This window comes from Rhineura floridana, chromosome 8 (assembly GCF_030035675.1).
Source record: "Rhineura floridana isolate rRhiFlo1 chromosome 8, rRhiFlo1.hap2, whole genome shotgun sequence".
In the NCBI taxonomy this organism is placed as follows: Eukaryota; Metazoa; Chordata; class Lepidosauria; order Squamata; family Rhineuridae; genus Rhineura; species Rhineura floridana.
Window position 1 is genome coordinate 4,720,474 of NC_084487.1, and position 19,615 is coordinate 4,740,088.

The following is a 19,615-nucleotide window of genomic DNA, read 5'->3' on the forward strand; positions in this document are numbered from 1 at the left end:
GGGCTCAACACAGGCCCACAGGACAATCAACACAGAGGAACCAACATTACAAATAGGAAAATACATTCTTGGGGAAAGTGAGGCTTTTTGAGAGTTCTCGGAAAAGGCTTGTACATACCAAGCTGATTCTGAATCAAGCAGGAGGGAGTTCACACATTGCTATGCATCCATTTGCACAATCTTGCTCAGCACAGTTTATTCTGTATTTTCCGCCTACTTCGCCTTATCTACTCTGGCTTTTCGACTTATAGGAAGGCACTATGCAGGACCCTGCAGTCCCATCCTTTGGCTCCTGAAAGTATTACTCAGCCATCCAATGTCCCCGGCATCCAAGATATCGCCAGGCATTGCCCTTCAAGCATATATTTTGCAGCCTTAAGGACTAGCAACTTGCACTTTGAATAATATGAAATGAAAGAAGAGATTCTCAGGAAGAGGATTTCTGTGCTCCTGCAGAATTGCATCATACCCAAAGCCCTGCTAATGGAACAGACCAACTTTCATTTTAAGCATTTCCTCTCAGTCTTTAAAATCCCCAGACCTATTTCCCTGTCTTTACAGAAACACAAGGATGGATAGAATCTGGGGGAAAATACAGAGACATATTTTCAAGGAATCTGTACCTGTCCCTCTTCCAACAAATGTTACACTGGAATGTATAATCTTCATAAATATATCCAGCTATTTAGGCTGATTTGATAAGGAATATAAAGTTTCTCAGTACAGAAAGCTTGGGTTCTTGGCAATCTCACATGCAAAAAAAAAACAAGTCTAAGTGACGTTTAAAGAATAAAAAGACAGCAAAATGTTTTATTAACATCAAATTCTCCCAAAGGTGTTTCAAATGGACCAGAGCTCAGCCTGGCTACAAAAATCAACACAAGCGTCACATCCACATTGCAAACTTAATCTGGTTTTAACTCACTGAAATGTCAGTGCCCCCCCTCCAATCCCCAAGGTTTGCTGGGAACTGTAGTTTCTGTGCAGGTGCTAAGAACAAGTTGCCAGATATCCCCAGACCCGTCACGGATCTACACTTCCCAGGATCCCTTGCAGCAGGGCAGTGAGGCTCAGCCGCAAAGCCGATTCAGTCATGCAGGAAAGACATACCCAAATATGCAACATGCAGAGCCTTCCATCTGTCCCATCTTCTTTCTCAGGTGGATCTAGTTCAGCTCAAGCAAGGGCACATTTGGGAACCTCAACCCCACTTGAGCTGGAGAATCACCCAGACAAGTGAGAACCAGTGCAAAGGCTTCAGGAAATGGCCAGGTAAACACAAAGAAGGCAATAAAAAAATGGCCGCCAGTGGCTGCACAGTTTACACATCTTCCCTGTGTTTTCGGCATGACCTCAAAGATTGCTCCAGGCTGCGAGTTTGGAGTGAAGGCAAGTTTTCCCAGGGCAGCCTTGCCTCCAGTGCAAATAATAGTCTTTTTCTATGAATTAAAAGAGAGAGAGAAAGTTCCATCCATTACACTTAGTAGGTTCATTCCACGATGCCGTCAAAGGCCAGAAGTCCTCAGGAGGAACAGGTAGCTTCCCATTGCCGGAAAATCCGGAACACCTTGCAGGATTTCATGGAGAGATTCTGGAGTGTGAAGGGAAGAGAGATAAGGTTAAGACAACTGAGACTATATTAATGTGAATAAAGGTAAAACAGCACAAACTATCTCTGGGCACAGCAGTGTGATGACTGCAAACAAGGCAAATGCAACTCCAGGCTGCATTAACAGAACCACAGTTTCCAAGTCACAAGTCATAATAGTTCTACTTTATCCCTCATCAGTCAGACTTCATCTGGAGTAATGGGTGCCGGACAAAAGGTGTAGACAAATCTGAATGGGTTCAAAGGGTGATAATGAAGATAAACAAGGATAAGGAAAACAAGTCAAATAAAGAGAGAGGTTAAAAGGAACTGGGAGCATTTTGCCTGGAGAAGAGGAGACCGGGAGAGGGGAGAGGGGCACAAACACTTTTCAAATCCCTGAAAGACTGTCACATAGAAGAGGACAAAGACTTATCCTCTGCCGCCCCAGACTAGATAAGTGGTTCCCAAACATTTTTCCCCCCAGACCACTTGAAAACTGATGAAAGTTTTGACAGACCACTCATAATGATTTTTCTGCCTGTTGTAGCAATTGCAATCCACTGTTCTAGATGCTGTACGACTTTGAATTGTATTCCTAGTATTTATTTCATTTCTTACATATCATATCTTACAGAATTTATTGAAACTGTAAGACAATAAAATACAATATGTAAATGAAAGAAGCAATAGAAACCCAGTTAAAATTCAGTATGAATATTCAGTGCAATGTGCTGTCTCCTGTCTTCAACCACAAATCCACAAACACAACATGGACCACCTGAGTGAAGCCTGCAGACCACTGGTGGTCCACGGACCACAGACTGGGAACCACTGGACTAGATCTAACGGGCTGGACTTAGAGCAGGGAAGAGTCTGAGTGAACATTGGGAGAAACCTCTCGAGTGTAAGGGCACTTCAACAATGGAACCAAATACCTAGTTGGGTGACGGACCGTCAATCACTGGAGGCCTTCAAGCAGAAGATGGACAGCCGTCTCTAACTAGAAAAGGTCCTCAAATGCAAAGATGTGTCACTGAACACCAAAGTCAGGATCATTCAGACCATGGTATTCCCGATCTCTATGTATGGATGTGAGAGTTGGACAGTGAAAAAAGCGGATAAGAGAAAAATAAACTCATTTGAAACGTGGTGTGGGAGGAGAGCTTTGCGCATACCATGGACCGCGAAAAAGATAAATAATTGGGTGTTAGAACAAATTAAACCAGAACTATCACTGGAAGCTAAAATGATGAAACTGAGGTTTGGACACATCATGAGAAGACATGATTCACTAGAAAAAATAATGCTGGGAAAAACAGAAGGGAGTAGAAAAAGGGGAAGGCCAAACAAGAGATGGATTGATTCCATAAAGGAAGCCACAGACCTGAACTTACAAGATCTGAACAGGGTGGTTCATGAGAGATCTCTTGGAGGTCGCTGATTCATGGGGTTGCCATAAGTCATAGTCGACTTGAAGGCACATAACAACAAACAAATGCTCTTGATGGATTCCCTGCATCAAGCAGGGAGGCAGACTGGGTGGCCAACAAGACCTCATCCAGCTCTATGATTCTATGGGACCTGTCCTGGATACACCAGCCTTCCTCAACCTGGTGCCCTCCAGGTGTTTTGGACTGCAACTCCCATCAACCCCTGCCAGCACAGCTGCAGTCCGAAAAAGTTTAGGGAAAAGTTGGATAAACAACTGGAATTTTTCTACCACAGACATTAAACACCACATAGCCCACGGGCAAGGAAACTGAAGTTCTCACCTCCAACTCTTTATCTGCGGGCCTATCCGATCGCCTGGAAGCCAGGACAGCCTTCAGGACCATCTGCCAGCCAGGCTCCCCCTTCACCTCTGGGTGGCCCTCTCCAGCCCCTCCATAGGCTGCGCTCTCCTTCACCACATTGACCCACGGACACCAGTCACGGTGCTGGGAGACGGGGTCAAAAAAGCTCCGGGCAGATGAATCCTAAGAGAGGGAGAAAGAAGAGCCAGGCACTTAAATGGGAGGAGGACGGGAGTTTGTCTAAGCTAGCGGTGGCTTCCCATTTGTGGAATGCTCTCCCCAGGGAAGCACGCCTGGCACCATCCCTGTCTGGCACCAGGCAAAAACATTCTTATTTACCCAGGGTTATGGTTGATTTTTTTTAATTGGGAGGGTAGTAAGACATGTCAATGGCCTTTGTTGTCCTCATCTTTTAAGATGGTGGGGGGTAGGCCTTGTTCCTTTTAGGTATATTGTCTGATGAGTATTTTAGTTTTTGAGAATTGCTGCTTTTATCTGATTTTAGTAACATTTTATTTTTACTGTGCAAGTCAAGTGCAAGTCACTTTGAGGCACTTGAGTGCAATATAATAATAATAATAATAATAATAATAATAATTCAAAGCTATCAAAGAGAGAAGCAAATCCTCTCAAGTACTAAAGACTGGGTGCAGCCACTCTGCTGAGAAACTTTGCTAGTCTTATCAAAACTCATATTGCTCCCATCACAATTCCTTGGGGGAGTCCCCCTTCACTCATATTTCAATTTTGGCAAAATTGGGGGGTAATCCTACCCTCAAATATTTGCTGTGGCCAATTTCTCTCTCTTAATGCAGCTGCAGTAGATTAGTCTTGCAGTTTAGCCCTCACCTGATTGCTGGGGGAGACTAATGTATCAGTTTTTTAATTCCTTCATTCAAAATGGTATATCTCACCCTTTCACTGGAAAACAATGCTTTGGGCTGCTCTCAACGTATTAAAACAAGCAGCACACACGAACGTCAAATCAAAAGTCAGGTCCCGCATATAAAAACTCTCTTAGAAACAAGGAGTCAGTTTAATGCAGCTCTTCAACTCAGCAGGCAGAAAAGGTGCCAAAAATAAGCACCTTAGCCAGGGATCTCAGACAGGTGCAGTGGTGGCAACACTTCAGCCAAGGAGCGGACAGTCAAAAGTGTTTGTGTGCTTGCATCAAATGAACCTGCATAGGCACAGCTTTTCATAGCCTGGGTGAGGCCACAGGGAAGCCCCCCTTCTCCTGTCTCCCAGCCAGCTGTGCCACCACCACTCATGACAATCACCCTAGTGCTGGCTCGTGTCTATGACAACTGCGCTTACGAATCTCATTTTCCCTTTTAGCTTTAGGGTTCCAACCCCACAAGCACCTCCAGTACGTAACGGCAACATAACGAAGGCTGTGCCTGTCTCCCTTTTAGCTACTTGGTGAACGACATGTGTAGCTTTCCTAGTGCTGCCCTGCATTAAGTGATGCAGCGCTATGAAAGCTGCACATGTAGTTGGCTCATTCCCTATTGAGATCAAGGGGCCAGCCGGTGTAAGGCTGGGAGGCTGCTCACTGAGTTCTATCCCTGCTTCTAATTCTGGGTCCTGGGCGAGCAAGTGGAGTAGCGCAAGAGGAAGGGGAAGGTTGATTTGCTGTTGCTTTGGCTAGATAGAGAAACAGTTAGGGAAGCCCTTCAGGGACAGTTCCACAGCTTTGTGGGGACCACAGTCTTTGTGGGGGCCCTTCCTCCATTATGTCCCCCACCCCACTGCACCAATGGCAGCAACTTGTTTCCACTGTTATTATTTATTATGAAGGCATTTATATACTGCTTTTCAGGCAGAGCTCACAAAATGGTTTACATAAGATTTATCACAACAAGTATTGATCTTTTTAAAAAAAGATACAATAAAATGGAAAAGATGTTGTTTGTTTAAGAAGAAACTGTTCCTGCTTCTTCTTCTTCTCTCTCCTCGTGACAAGATAGTTCTGCAAATGCCCCGGGGGTGGCAGCTGGGGAAGGGAGGGAGAGGAGCTCAAGAAACAAAGTTATTTAGACGTCGGCTGCAAGGGCATGGGCACGGGTATAGGCAGATGGACATGGGGATGGGGGTTAGGGTACCAGCATGGAAGGATGAGAGGCAGAAATATACAGGCATACCCTGCTTAACGTTGCTTCACTTAACGCCACCTCGCTATAACATACATGCTCCATACGCCCCATACCCAGCTTAACGTACGCGTGCTTCGCAATTACTTAATGGCATGACGCCGCTGCCATCTAGTGGCGATTGCCATGCAGTACATGCATAGATAATTGCTTCACTTTAAGTACATTTTCACTTTACATACACGCTCCGGTCCCATTGCGTACGTTAAAGCGGGGTATTCCTGTACATTGCATAAGGCAAAGGAAGCTGCCTTATATCAAGTCAGACCATTGGTCAATTTAGCTAGGTATCGTCTACAATGGCTCTCCAGGATTTCAGGCAGGAGTCTCTCTCCCAGCCCTACCTGTTGAACCTGGGACCTTCTGCCTGCAAAGCTGATTGGACTTGGCAGAAACGGACTGTCTGTGTGTAGACTCTGCCTGTTGTGTATTATATGGGGATGCATATCTTGTATGTGTGTTGGCGGAATTAAAGGGTTAACTTGCTACACCTGCCCTGCTCTGGGGCTCAATATGAGAAGACTGCAGAACTCCACTGTGTATGGGAGAGATAGCAGGTCTCTCGTCTGAGAGCACAAAAATTAGAAGCTACCAGATTTCCTGGTGTATGGGAATATGCTGGTTTTTCTGTAACCTTTTCAATTACTACCTTTCCCTAAAACTCCTTATTTTTGTCTTAGTAAACGTTAGATTTTGTTTCATAAAGCTGTTGTGGTCTCAGCTTATTTTATACACCCCCATGCCTAGGAGCCATAAACGATGTGACCTTGAGAGGCTTCAGAGAGACTCCAGGGAAGGGTCTAGGCTGATAAAAGGCAGCCTTGTAGAAATAGGTTCCCTTTCCTTGGGTGCCGGCAAGCTCTTTAAAGGGATATGTGGTCTGAGCAGAGGGGTACACTCTATGTTAGCCAGGAACTCCCTCCCATCAGATGGGATGAGGCCGAGGTTGCCTGAGGTGCCATCACAATTTGAATTTAATGATGTGATATGATTCTGGCCTGGTGCTCACCTTGAGCAGGGTAGGTTTCACCTTTTTTATTCTTGCTGATAGATGAACACCTTCTTTATTATCATGTTTTATTCTGCGTTATGGATTTTAAATGTTCGACAAACTGCATTTTAACATTTTGTATGCCACTTTGCGCCTACGGCCATACTGCCCTGAACATGCCCGATCTCGTCTGATTTTGGAAGCTAAGCAGGGTCAGGCCAGGCCAGTACTTGGATGGGAGACCGCCTGGGAATACCGGGTGCCATAGACGTAGAGGAAGGCAATAGTAAACCACCTCTGAATACCTCTTACCATGAAAACCCTGTGAATATATCCAAAAAAGATTCATAGGGTGCCATAAGTCATAATCGACTTGAAGGCATATAACATCAACAACGTCACTTTGCAATGCTTTGCAAAAAGCAATAAATAAAATAAGCAGCAATTGTGAACTTTATCCTGGAACCTGGGTTCTAGAAGTAAGGCTCACGTTTGCCCCTTCCTCCTGCCAGGGTGTTCACAAACAGGAGGCGTATTCTTCTTCATTTCCACTGCCAAGCACTCACCGAGCTGCTGGTGGAGCAGAGGCGAGCCCGCTTGGCCCTCCGGTGAGGGCTGGAGGGCACTTCAGCCCCCAGGCCGCCCCCATCGCCTTGCCCCATGCTGCGGGTTACGGGCCGGCTCCGAGTGGTAGGGCTCGCTGCTTCCGTGTCGGCGCGTTCACTGGAGCTGTCCCAGCTGCGCATACGGCTGATCACGGGGGACGGGCTCTTCTCGTGCTGCACAAGGGAAGGAGGGGTGAGAAAGCAGGAGTTAGCTGTCTCCCCGCTCCAGCAAGGAGTGGAACTCAAAAGGGATCCCAGGGGGTCAGGGACTGTCCTCCCTCCATCCCACTCCCCTACACACACGGGGAAGATAAGCAGAGTTTAAAAGATCCAGGGCAGTAATTCTGCATTAAACTGAAGGAACAGATTTGTACTGAGAGCACCACAGCACAGGAGTGAGGTCAGGTGACGTGGCAGATGCTTGTGCGCACCATGCATTGTCAGCAATCCGTTCACTCACGCTAGTCCCCTTTTAGTGGCGCAAGGATTAAATTTTATTTATTTATTTATTATTTGGTTTATATGCTGCCCTTCCTCCCAGCAGGAGCCCAGGGTGGCAAACAAAAGCACCAAAAACACTTTAACACATCATAAAAACAGACTTTAAAATACATTAGAACAAAACAACTTTAAAAACATTTTTTTAAAAAAGCTTTGAAGGCATCTTAAAAAAAGGTTAAAAAGCATATCGCTTTTAAAAAAAAAAGGTTTAAAAATATATTAAAAAGCGATTCCAACACAGAAGCAGACTAAATGGAGAGTGTGCATGTGCGCGCTTGCCAAACATGTCCTGGGAAACTTGTGGAATCCCTTTCCTTGGCACTTGCTTGGATTGCAAAGGATAAGCAGGAGAGAAATCACATACAATTTTTTGTGAGGCTGTTCTGAGCTTTTGATTCACTCAGACCCCCAAACCTGCCTTCCTTCCTGAAGGGCAACAGTGCACGTTGCAACAAAAGGCTGACTTTTGTTTATTTCAACCCCTCTCTCTCCCAACATCCTGAAACAGATTAGGCCGCTGCATCAATTTCACGTGCAAAAGCCCTGCACATGCACAACCAAGCGTTACGCTAGCCTTCCCCAACCTGGTGCCTTCCAAATGCTTGGGAACCCATTAGCCCCAGCCAGCAGGGCCAAAGGCCAGGGACAATGGGAGTTGTAGTCCAAAACATCTCGAGGGCACCAAGTTAGGAAAGGCTGTCCTACCCCGAGCGCTTTCGGTTGGCATTAGCTAGCTCTGCTCCCTGGAGACCATGCTCCACCTTCTGCCAGGAGGGCGGAGAGAGAGTTCTGGTTCCTAGCGCCTAACTCCTAGCTTGGATCCTGCGCTGTATGCAAAGCATGACCTGCCTGCATATCAGCTAGGGAAAGTATCAGGTGCTTGAACCTTTATTTATTTATTGAATTGACTGCAATTCAATGCTCTGTGGTTTTATTCTAAATAAGACAGCTAGTTATTTGGGGAATGACCCAAGCGGTTTCTGAATAAGCTAATTTGGCTCAGCTGTCATTACTGTTCTGGGCCTCCTACCCAAACCTTTTGCAAAAGTGGGTGCTGACCCTCGATGGGAGTGGGGGGGGGGCAGAGACTGGAAACAGGCAGTGTGGTGATTTGTACCCAGAGCTTGGAAGTAACTAGTCACAAGTAACAAATTACTTGTAATTTATTACTTTTTTGAGTAACGAGTGGGTAACTTCATTACATTTTGCTGGTAACAGAACGAGTAGTAACTTCATTACTTTTGAGGAGTAATTGTAATGTTTCCAGCATTACTTTTGCACATTACTTGGGGGGAGCAGGGGAAGTCTTCTGCTCCTCTGATTTGTGAATAAAAACCATGTGCTTCAAATTGGGCTTCTGTGCAGCGTTGCTCTTCCTTCATGCTCTGTGGGTGCTTAGGAGGCAACGAGGGAGGAGGTGGAGAGCGAGATGGCGTGGAGAAAACAATTGTTTAAAAATTGACAGGAGCGGAAGGAGAAAAGAGCTGGAGGCAATATATATATACAAAAAATATGTGTGTTGGGGTGGGTTAGTCTTTTAACTCTGTTACCAACTGGTGTTTTATTTATTACTGATTATGGTCCTTCTTGGTTTTTATATTGTATTTTATGGTATTATTGTATTATTGCATTTTGTACGTCGCCTAGAGTGGCCGTTCACTCGGCCAGATAGGCGACTCAAAAATAAAAATGTATTATTGTTATTACTATCATCATTGCTGGGGGTGGGGTGAGGGGATGATTCTGTTATGCCATTCTGTTAACCTTATGGATAAAAAAATATATTCTACTACCCTCTGTGTGTGTGCTTATTTTTAATGTTGTTTTAGGCTACTTAGATGTGCAGCAGCCAAGGCAGCACCTCGTAGGCATTTTTTAAAGTAACTAAAATGTAATTGTAGCAATTACTTTTGAGTAAAAGTAAAGTAATCAGTTACTTTCAGAGCAATTGTAACTGTAACACTAATTACTACTTTTGGGGGGCCATGTAACTGTAACTGTAATTTATTACTTTTTAAAAGTAATTTTCCAAGCTCTGTTTGTACCCCAGTGAGATCTTTCTCCTCCCATAATGCTTTACGGGAGCCTTCGCCAACCTGGTGTCCTCCAGATGTTTTGGGCTAGAATGCTCATCAGCCCCAAGCTGCTTCTGAGTCCGACAGAACACAGAAAGCTGCTTTGTACGGAGTCACACCATTGGACCATCAAGGTCAGCATTGTCCACACTGACTGGCAGTGGTTGTCCAGGGCTGTCCGGCCATACCTGGAGATGCTGCTGGGGACGGAACCTGGGACCTTCTGCATGCAAAGCAGATGCTCTGCCGCTTTCCCTAATGGCTCCACTGATTTGGCAGGTGGTAGCACCTTGCGACTGGGCTATTTTTGGGTGGGCTTAAGTCTCACTGGTAAAGGTGAGGCAATTAAACATCCACTTTGCTCTGCTTGCCTACTGCACTTCCGCAGTGCCAGGGGAAGGAGATTGGCAGGGAATCTCCAAAGGGCCCAGGGACATCACAGCGGATTTGAAGAAAATCACTTATGGGCGCCTCCATCTGACAGGGATGCCTGTTGTCCAGGGTTACCCCACAGAGTTAAATTCCACATTTAAGCTATGAAAGTCACCACCAAGGATGTAGTGATGGTCACCTGCCCAAGCAAGTAGACCCACCCTTCCTGAATAGGGCTATTATATACTGTTAATATATAATACGATACAATACAATACAATACTGTTGGCCATGAGGGTGAAATGAAGACTCCATGTTCAGAGGCAAGCTACCTTCTGAGTGCCAAAAGGCCCTCATTTTCCTGCTCTACTTGTGAATTTCACACTGACCACTGTGGGAATGCAGAGATCTAGGCTACCTGGAGCCTTGGCTTGATCCAGCAACAGATGGTGTGTGTTTTTGGTTAAGGTTTTTTTTTTGGGGGGGGGGTTGGTTAAGCTTTATTTATATGAAAATGTTGCAAGAGCCACAGCCAATAAATAATACAAATACATATTCTTATTTATTTTTCATTAAATTTATATCTGGCCCTTCCTCCCAGAAGGAGCTCAGGGTGGCATATTCTTATGCAGAAAGTTCTCTGTTCTTCCCCCACCCCATTCCAACCAAAATTTGATTGGGGAAGGCAGGGCCCTTCAGATTTTGTTGGGCTCCATCATCCCTGACTATGCTGGCTGGGGCTGATGGGAGCCGGAGACCAACATATTCTACAGGACCACAGATTCCCTATCCCTGGTATAGGCCCTTAGGCTATTTCATATGTTCTTTGCTGCAGACATTCAGTTCCCTAGTTATGGAACATGGTATTCTCTCTGCCAGTGAATCTTAGCTTTCTTCTGTTTCTTTTTAAAATCAAGTTTCTAGTCCCTATGAAGAGGTTTCAAAGTACATAAGAACATAGTGGCCCATTTAGTCCAGCATCCTGTTCTCACACAGGCCAACCAGATGCCCGGGGGAAGCCCGCACAGGGGCCACGCCTGATGAAATATCAGAAGGTGGAGCAGAAGAAAAGGAACCAAGTGCCCCACATCACCCCACGGCGACAAGAAGCAGGAAGGTAAGTAAGGGGAAATAAATAAATAAGCCAGGCAGAATTTGCTCACCCTGCCTAATTTATATAGATCACAGCTTTTCGTGTAGGTTATTGTTTGGGTTACTTTAGCATGGAGAGTATTCTTTTGCTAAGGGGGTGGACACGCAGCCCTATCCAGAAACGCCTCCATAGGAGACCGAGGAAGTCTAAACAGAGTACAAGAGGGATGGGAAGAGCACAAATAAAGGTTTTTGCAGGTGGTTCCAAAACAACAAGAGATAAATTCTGAAGAGGAAACAAAGCCCAAGGCTGGATTTTCACCCCTTCCAGGTGAGGCCCCTAACCCAGAGTCTAACCTGCTCAGTGCCCAGAGGGAAGCTCATATCCTGGCTGCGGGTGATCATCCGGCGTGGAGATGTGGGCACCACGGGGATTTTGTCAGAGCGCCCGTCAACGGGAAGGATGGGAGTGCTGGTGAGGCTGGAGGGCAGCTCCGTCTCAGGCAAGGCAGACTCGATTTGGTGGAAACCCCACAGCCCCACCTTCCTCATGCAGCGAGAACAGGTGATGCAGGGGAGATGTACAGACCCAGAAGAAGAGCTGAAGGAAGACGCAAATCAGGGGCCAAAGCAAATACCGTCCGTATCCATACATAACCATAACATTACATGCAAAGCCCTGCCCTTTCTAAGTACCTGTAGGGCAGCCGTCTCCAACCAAATGAGCTACAACCCCCATCAGCCCCAAAAAGCACGGGACCTTTTTCGTATAAAGGAGTTGCTCTGCCTGTGAGCTATGAACGTTGTGGCATTGAGACCCTCACAATGTGGACTTCTGCAGCAAACATCAAATTTCAACAGATGCAGAACTCTGAGCACATCTTGGAAACTCACCCTTGACTGAACTCCAAATCCCCTGACCTACCTAAGGTTAGGTACATATAATCAATCAATAATATTCTCCGCCCTCCCTCCATTTCCCTCCCCTTCCTCTCTTGTCTCCCCTGAGCTACATTTTAGACTATAACCCCCTTGGGGTAGGGACCTATCAATTTTGTAAAGTGTCATGTCCACTGATGGTACCATATAGAGATCAGGAGTATTTATTTTATTTAAAATATTTCTATCCCGCCCTTCTACCCTATAATAGGGCACTCAGGGCGGCTTACAAAAATAAAATCAAATATGTACATCATAAAATTGTAAACAGTAAAATCACAAAAACATTTAAAAAAATTAAAATACATAAAATACAATTAAAATACGTAAAATACAACACACACATAGGGATTGGTACTAAAGGGACTACAAAGGTAAAATTTAAGGGAATCTGTGGCCCTCCAGATGTTGCTGGACTAGAACGCCCGTCAACCAAAGGAAGCCCAGTTAGCTTTACCATGGCCTGATTATTATCAGCTTGTGCTATAACACAGAGGTGGGTTTCTTCACTGGAGGCACCAGTGTCGTAGAATGCCCTCCCTGTTGAAATACAAGAGGCTCCATCTGTACTGGATTTCCATCAGCTCCTGAAGCCACATCTGTTTGGGAAAACATTCCTCTGCACTTGAACTTTGGATTTTATTACTTGGTTTTATTCTTTTTTAACTATTTTAGTTATCATGCTTTTAACTGGTTTGTTTTACTGCATATTTTTGTTGAGGGTGTTTGAATGTTTTAATTGCATGGTAATTTGATATTTTAACTACGTATGTGTTTTACAGTTATTTTATGCTATAAACTGCTTAGAAGCCATTTTGGCATATAAATGGTACATCATCCCTGATTATTGACCACACTGGCTACTGGGACTGCTGGGAGTTAGGAGTCCAGCAACACCTGGAGAGCCACTGGTTCCCCATCCCTTATACCAGCCTTTCCCAACCGGTGTGCCTCCAGATGTTGTTGGACCACAACTCCCATCAGCCTCAGCCATTGGCAATGCTGGCTGAGGCTGATGGGAGTTGTGGTCCAACAACATCTGGAGGCACACTGGTTGGGAAAGGCTGCCTTATACAGATGTTGAGGATAAGGACAGCTGTGGCACAACTTTGCCCAGCAGAGTACGAGAATGAGGAGGGATAGAGGAGTGGAACATGGGGGCATTTGTGAATGAGCATGAGGTTTTTTTTATCGTGGTTGCCAACATACCTACTAGTCCAGCCACAGAGGGCTAGGATGCAAGCCGTGACATGGATTTGAAAAGGGTCTGACGCACGCTTGACTGGCGTTTTCTCACTCTCTGTTTTGCAGTCGGCTTCCTCCTCAATCAGTTGCAGAACAAGGCTGATTTTCTCTTCCGTCAAGGACTGGGAAAGCAAACAAACCCAGTTAACAGTCTTCCTCCAGGCAGCTGTCTTTCTCTGTTTAGTGACAGAGATTTGGGTGCAAAAAACCCTTGGAACTCTGCACTTGGAAAGCTGCCATGGAGAATAAAAATCTCTCCAGTTTCAGAAAGAAAGAAAGAATACAAACAGATATTCATGGATAAGCTATCATGTCAGAGAGTCTTTGTTCTCCTTCAGTCCCTGATATTGCCTGTTAAAAAGATCAGGGAGCAGATGAGGAGAAAGATCTTCGCTTGAGACCCTGGAAAGTCTACCTAGACGAGCCAACAGTTTGCCCTGGAATGAGGCAGATCCTGGTATCCCATAATGCATAGAGACTTTTAAACCAGGGAGAAGGAGTCTGTTGCTCCCCAGATGTTGCTGAACTCCAACTCCCATCAGTCTCTGGCAGAGTGGCCAATGGTCCAGGATTGATGGATTGAATTTATGCCCTGCCCTTCCTCCCAAAGGAGCCCAGGATGGCAAACACATCAATAATAATAATAATAATAATAATATGCAGAAGAAGAAGAAGAAGAAAATATTTTAAAAAAACAAAAAACATTTAAAACATCCAAAATCAATAAAACAAATTTAAGGACAGATGTCACCAAATCATGTCTGGATAGGCCCATCAAAACAGATGTTTTCAGCAGGCGTCTCAAAGAGTGTACAGTGATGGCATTTGCCTAATGGCAAGCGGCAGGGAGCCCCAAAGTACGGGTGCCCCCATCCTATAGGAACGGCTTCTTCTGAATGCAGAATGGACATTGCATGGCACTTGTAGAAGTGCAAGTTCCGCAGACAGAGGAGATTGTATCTGCATATATGGGGTAAGGTGATCTCTTCAGTAAACCGGTCCTAAGCTGTTAAGGGCTTTATATATCAATTGGGTGATGGGAGCTGAAATCCATGAAACATCTGGAGCGCCACAGGTTCCCTGTGTCTGCTTCAAACTAAGATAAGAGAAATTTAAGCCATGTAAGTTTCCTTGCAAGTAATTAAAAAGACTCTCCAGGATCCAGAGAAGCAGATCGGGGGGGGGTTGTCTTTGACAACATAAGCTCCCCCTCCTCCACCACTCTGAGAGGGAAGGATCAGGAACTTGGCTTCCCTCTGCCAGGACTCGCTCACAGCCCTGATTGCCTCCAATGAAAGGTTGCTAAAAAGGCGACATGGCCAACTAGTCCTAGTTACGCCCTAGTTGACTCCCCCAGCCTGATGCTTTCCAGATATTCCGGACTACAGCTCCCAGCAGCCCCACTAATGAATGTGCGCCACGTGGGCCACTGGCCAGGGCACATGGCATTCCCTCAGAAGGCAGGATCTTTATTCTTAGCATGAGAGGTGTCAAAGCTCAAGTCAAACCACAGGTCCTCTCCCTTGCCTCTACTCCAAATGTCCAGGGCTTATTTAGTTACTCGGTGGAAAGAGAAAGGCTCCTTCACATGCCCAGTGAGATTCTAATATTACTGTTTATGTTTTCTGGACTGAGCCCAGGCATTCAAAACAAGGCTACACCCAGGCTCATTTTCTAAGCCTTGTTTGAGGGTTGGAAGCTCAAATTTCATTTGATCACCTCCAGGTGGTGAGTTGCAGGTCATGAACCACTCCTTTTAACATTTCACTTGATGCTTGAAGACCTTTACCAAAAGAGCTCTCCCCTCCCAAACGGTTGTCTCACCATCCTCAGCAGGGTCGCAAATGACACAAGAGCTCTTACCATGCTTTTGAGATCTTCTGGTTTCAGAGAGGGCAGCTGAAGGTCCAACTGGCAGAGGCTCTGAAAGCGCTCCAGTAAGTCACTGAAAAGGGCAAGGGGTTCATCGACCAGCAAGACGGAAAAGCGATCTACTCAAAACGCAAAAGAAACAGAGGTCTAAGAACAGTCAACAACTTTGTTTCTAAACATCTGAATGTTTGCCAGAAGTGACTATATTGTTTAATCAAGTCAGCAGTTTTGTCAGGATCAAGTGCACTGCTAAGTCTACCTGTTGCTATTTCAAAGCAGATGCCACTCTTCTACTCCTCACATGCTCTTGTCCAGCATGCTTGGGAGCCATGGGGAAATCCACATTGACCATTCCCCCTGCTCCCTTCAACGCTCCCAGTTATGCCACACATGCTCTTTCTTAAACCGATAACTCTCACAAGAGCCTCAGGTCCTCCACGGAAGACAAAAATGTGCCTGATTCATTCCCTGAAAACTGGTAATCGCCCTCAACCTGTGCAAATGAAGCCATGGGTTCAAATCCCACCCCAACCATGTTTGGAGCCGGCATGAGTCTCTACTTTCAGGAACAATCCAAAGCTCAGTGGCAGAGCACCTGATTTCCACTCAGAAGGGCCCAACTTCAATCCCTCGCATTCCTAACTGAAATATCTCAGGTAGCTGGACTAGGAGAGACTCTTTGCTTTAAGATCTTGGAGAGCTGCATCCATTCAGGATAGACAGCCCACTGGGCCAAACAGACCAATGGTCTGATTCAAAATAAGACAGCTTCATATGCTCCACCCTACAGAAGTCAGTACACCTCCTGGACCATGCTACAGTTGCACAGGGAACTACTGAAGCAGTTCAGCCAGGCTCCTTCAGCAGGGCATCCTTGAAAGCTTGAAAAGGGAGCAGGGGGAATGACCAGAGAGAATTTCCCTGTGGCTCCCAGGCACCCTGAAGAGAGTGTAGGAGGCATCTTGATGCTTCCCAGTGTCTCTGAGGCCCACTTTGATATCAGGGACTGCCGATTCAGGGTTAGTCTTCAGAGCCAGCCAAACTCTGTGGGCTCTTGTGAGGTTAGGCAAACGATGGGAATATATTTTATTTATTTATTTATTTATTATTTTATTTATATCCCACCCTTCCTCCCAGTAGGAGCCCAGCGTGGCAAACAAAAGCACCAAAAATGCTTTAAAACATCATAAAAACAGACTTTAAAATATATTAAAACAAAACATCTTTAAAAACATCTTTTTAAAAAAGGTTTAAAAACATCTTTTTAAAAAAGGTTTAAAAACATCTTATTTTTAAAAAAAGGTTTAAAAATATATTAAAAAGTAATTCCAACACAGACGCAGGCTGGGATAAGGTCTCAACTTAAAGGTCCATTTCCTATGTTGTGCAGAACAGACTTCCTGATAAGATGGTACCTGCAGGAGGCCCTCACCTGCAAAGCACAGTGATCGACTGGGTATGTAAGGGATAAGACGGTCTTTCAGGCATCCTGATCCCAAGCTGTATAGGGCTTTGTACACCAACACTAGAACCTTGAACTTGACCCGGTAGCAAATGGGCAGCCAGTGCAATCCTTTCAGAAGTGGGGTGACATGTTGGGGATACCCTGCCCCAGTGAGTAGTCTCGCTGCTGCATTTTGCACCAGCTGCAGCTTCTGGACCAACCTCAAGGGCAGCCCCACATAGAGCACATTACAGTTATCCTGCCTGGAGGTTACCAGTGCGTGGACAACAGTGGTCAGGCTATCCCGGTCCAGAAATGGCCATAGCTGTCTTAACAGCCGAAGCTGGTAAAAGGCATTCCTAGTCACTGAGGTCACCTGGGCCTCTACCAACAAAGGTAGATCCAGGAGAACCCCCAGACTATGAACCTGCTCTTTCAGAGGGAGTATGACCCCACCCAAAACAGGCAACTGACCAATTATCTGAACTCGGGAACCACCAACCCACAGCACCTCCGTCTTGCTAGGATTCAGACTCAGTTTACTGGCCCTCATCCAGCCCACCACCAAGTACAGGCACTGGTCCAGGGCTTGCACGACCTCTCCTGATTCAGATGTTACAGAGAAATAGAGCTGGGTATCATCAGCATACTGCTGACACACCTCGCTCCAAATCTCCTGATGACCGCTCCCAAGGGCTTCATATGGATGTTAAACAACATGGGGGACAAGATGGTACGCTGCGGCACCCCACAACACAACTGCCAGGGGTCCAAAAGACAGTCATCCAATGCTATTCTCTGAAAACGATCTTGGAGATCAGATTGGAACCACTGTAAAACAGTGTCTCCAATGCCCATCTCACCAACTCGGCCCAGAAGGATACCATGGTCAACGGTATCAAAAGCCACTGAGAAATCAAGTAAGAATAACAGGGTTGCACTCCCCCTGTCCTTCTCCCACTAAAAGTCATCCATCAGGGCAACCAAGGCCGATTCAGTCCCATAAACAGGCCTGAACCCAGACTGGTATGGGTCAAGATAATCTGTTTCATCCAAGAGTACTTGCAATTGCTGCACCACACCGCTCTCAATCACCTTCCCTAAGGAAGGGGGTATTTGTGACCGGTCGGTAGTTGTCACAAACCAATGGGTCCAGGGTGGGCTTTTTCAGGAGTGGTCGGATCACCGCCTCTTTCAAGGCAGCTGGAACCACTCCCTCCCACAATTATGTGTTGACCACACCCTGGATCCACTCGGTGAATCCCCCTTGGCAAGCTTTAATAAGCCAAGAAGGGCAAGGGTCAAGAGGACACGTTGATAGTCGCATCGTCCCAAGCACCTTGTCCACGTCATCAGGCCGCATCAACTGAAACTGTTCTCAAGAGGTTGCAGCAGATGTTGCACTGGACACCTCATTGGGGACTACAGTAGATGTGGAGGGGGCATCAAGACTGCTACGGAAGCAAGCAACTTTACCCTCAAAGTGCCTTGCAAACAATTCACAGTGGGCCTCCAAGGGTCTAAAGCTCCATTTCCTGGAGTTGATGTCAACAGATTCCTAACAATATGGAAAAGCTCCACTGGACGGCTACTTGAGGATGCAATGGAGGCAGAGAAGTGGGCCTTCTTCACCGCCCTCACCGCCACACAGTAGGCACAGTTATGATGTTTTACTCGTGCCTGATCAGCCTCACAGCACGTCTTTCGCCACTTGTGCTCTAACTGTCATCCAGCCTGTTTCATTGTCCTTAGTTCACTGGTGTACCAAGGTGCAAGCCGGGCTCCACAGGGCTGGAGAGGGCGCTCGGGGGCAACTGTGTCGAGGGCCCAGAGCGCCTTGCTGTTCCACAGCGTGACAAGGGCTTCAACAGGGTCACCTGCTCTGTCTACTGTGAACTTCCCGAGGGCATTTAGGAATCCAGTGGATTCCATTAGGCTCCGGGGGTGGACCATCTTAATCTGTCCACCACCCCTGCAGTGAAGGATCGGAGCCATAAGTCTAAACTTCACCAGGAAGTGATCTGACCATGACAATGGGGTGACATCCACCCCCCTATCTCCAGACCACCCCTTTGTCCATCTAGAGCAAAAACCAAGTCAAGGGGGTGCCCTGCCCTATGCGTCGGGCCAGTAACAGCTTGAGACAGCCCCATGGTCGTCATGGAGGCCATGAAGTCCCGAGCCGGAACACTAGAGGCAGCCTCAGCATGGACACTGAAAATACCCAGGACTATCGTTCTGCGCTCCTCCAACACCACAGCCGAGATAGCCTCTGCCAGCTCAGTCAGAGAAGCTGCCAGGCAGCAGGGTGGATGGCACACCAGCAGCAACCCTAGTTTCCTGTCTCCTTGGCCCGACACCAGGTGCAGGCCCTCACAGCTAGCTCCAACACAGAATGGATTCCTGGTGACAGAGATGGAAGTTCTGTAGACCACAGCAACTCCTCCTCCCCCCCCCCCGCAGCCTGTGCGGGCGTTGCACTGAGTATCCAGGTGGGCAAAGCTGGGTCAGATCGACTCCTCCCAGCTCACCCAACAAGGTCTCGGTAATGCACACCAAATCGGCACCTTCATCCACGATCAAATCATGGATGAAAGTGATCTTATTGTGTACTGATCTGGCATTAAACAACAACACACACAGGCCAGTGGGCACAGCAGATGAGCAACACGGAACCCATCCATGAGAGCAGTGGCAGCAAGGAACAAGGCGCAGATACTTTATACACACACATCTATATTTCTGCACAAATTCTTTAAAAACTCAAAGGGGAAAAAGAAAAGCAGAAGTTGCAGGGTTTCTCTTTTTCTTTTTTAAAAAAGAGCAATTCCTGCCTCAGGAGAAATAGCTTCAAGACAAGTAACCTGAGAAGCCTTAGCAATGGAGATGGGTGTGTGTCTCCAAACATTGGGGTCTGCCAAGAGACAGCAGCCTGCCTTTCA

At 46.3% G+C, this 19,615-nt stretch overlaps 1 protein-coding gene and 1 pseudogene across 3 annotated transcripts in view; one reads left to right on the forward strand and one right to left on the reverse strand.

The window, feature by feature from the left end:
* Positions 1 to 781: 781 nt before the first annotated feature.
* ZC3HC1 (zinc finger C3HC-type containing 1) overlaps positions 782 to 19,615 on the reverse strand; it is a 28,171-nt gene continuing 9,337 nt past the window's right edge. For 2 of the 3 annotated variants that reach the window (XM_061638027.1, XM_061638026.1), the window contains exons 5-10: positions 15,221 to 15,348; positions 13,322 to 13,479; positions 11,531 to 11,774; positions 7,095 to 7,307; positions 3,364 to 3,567; positions 782 to 1,591 (exon numbers count right to left, since the gene is read on the reverse strand). In XM_061638027.1, the coding sequence (XP_061494011.1) occupies positions 1,523 to 1,591; positions 3,364 to 3,567; positions 7,095 to 7,307; positions 11,531 to 11,774; positions 13,322 to 13,479; positions 15,221 to 15,348 (1,016 nt within the window). In that variant the 3' untranslated portion in view covers positions 782 to 1,522. The remainder of the gene's footprint in view (positions 1,592 to 3,363; positions 3,568 to 7,094; positions 7,308 to 11,530; positions 11,775 to 13,321; positions 13,480 to 15,220; positions 15,349 to 19,615) is intronic. The other variant, XM_061638028.1, reaches the window with a different exon arrangement.
* Positions 6,681 to 6,799, forward strand: LOC133363555 (5S ribosomal RNA; annotated as a pseudogene).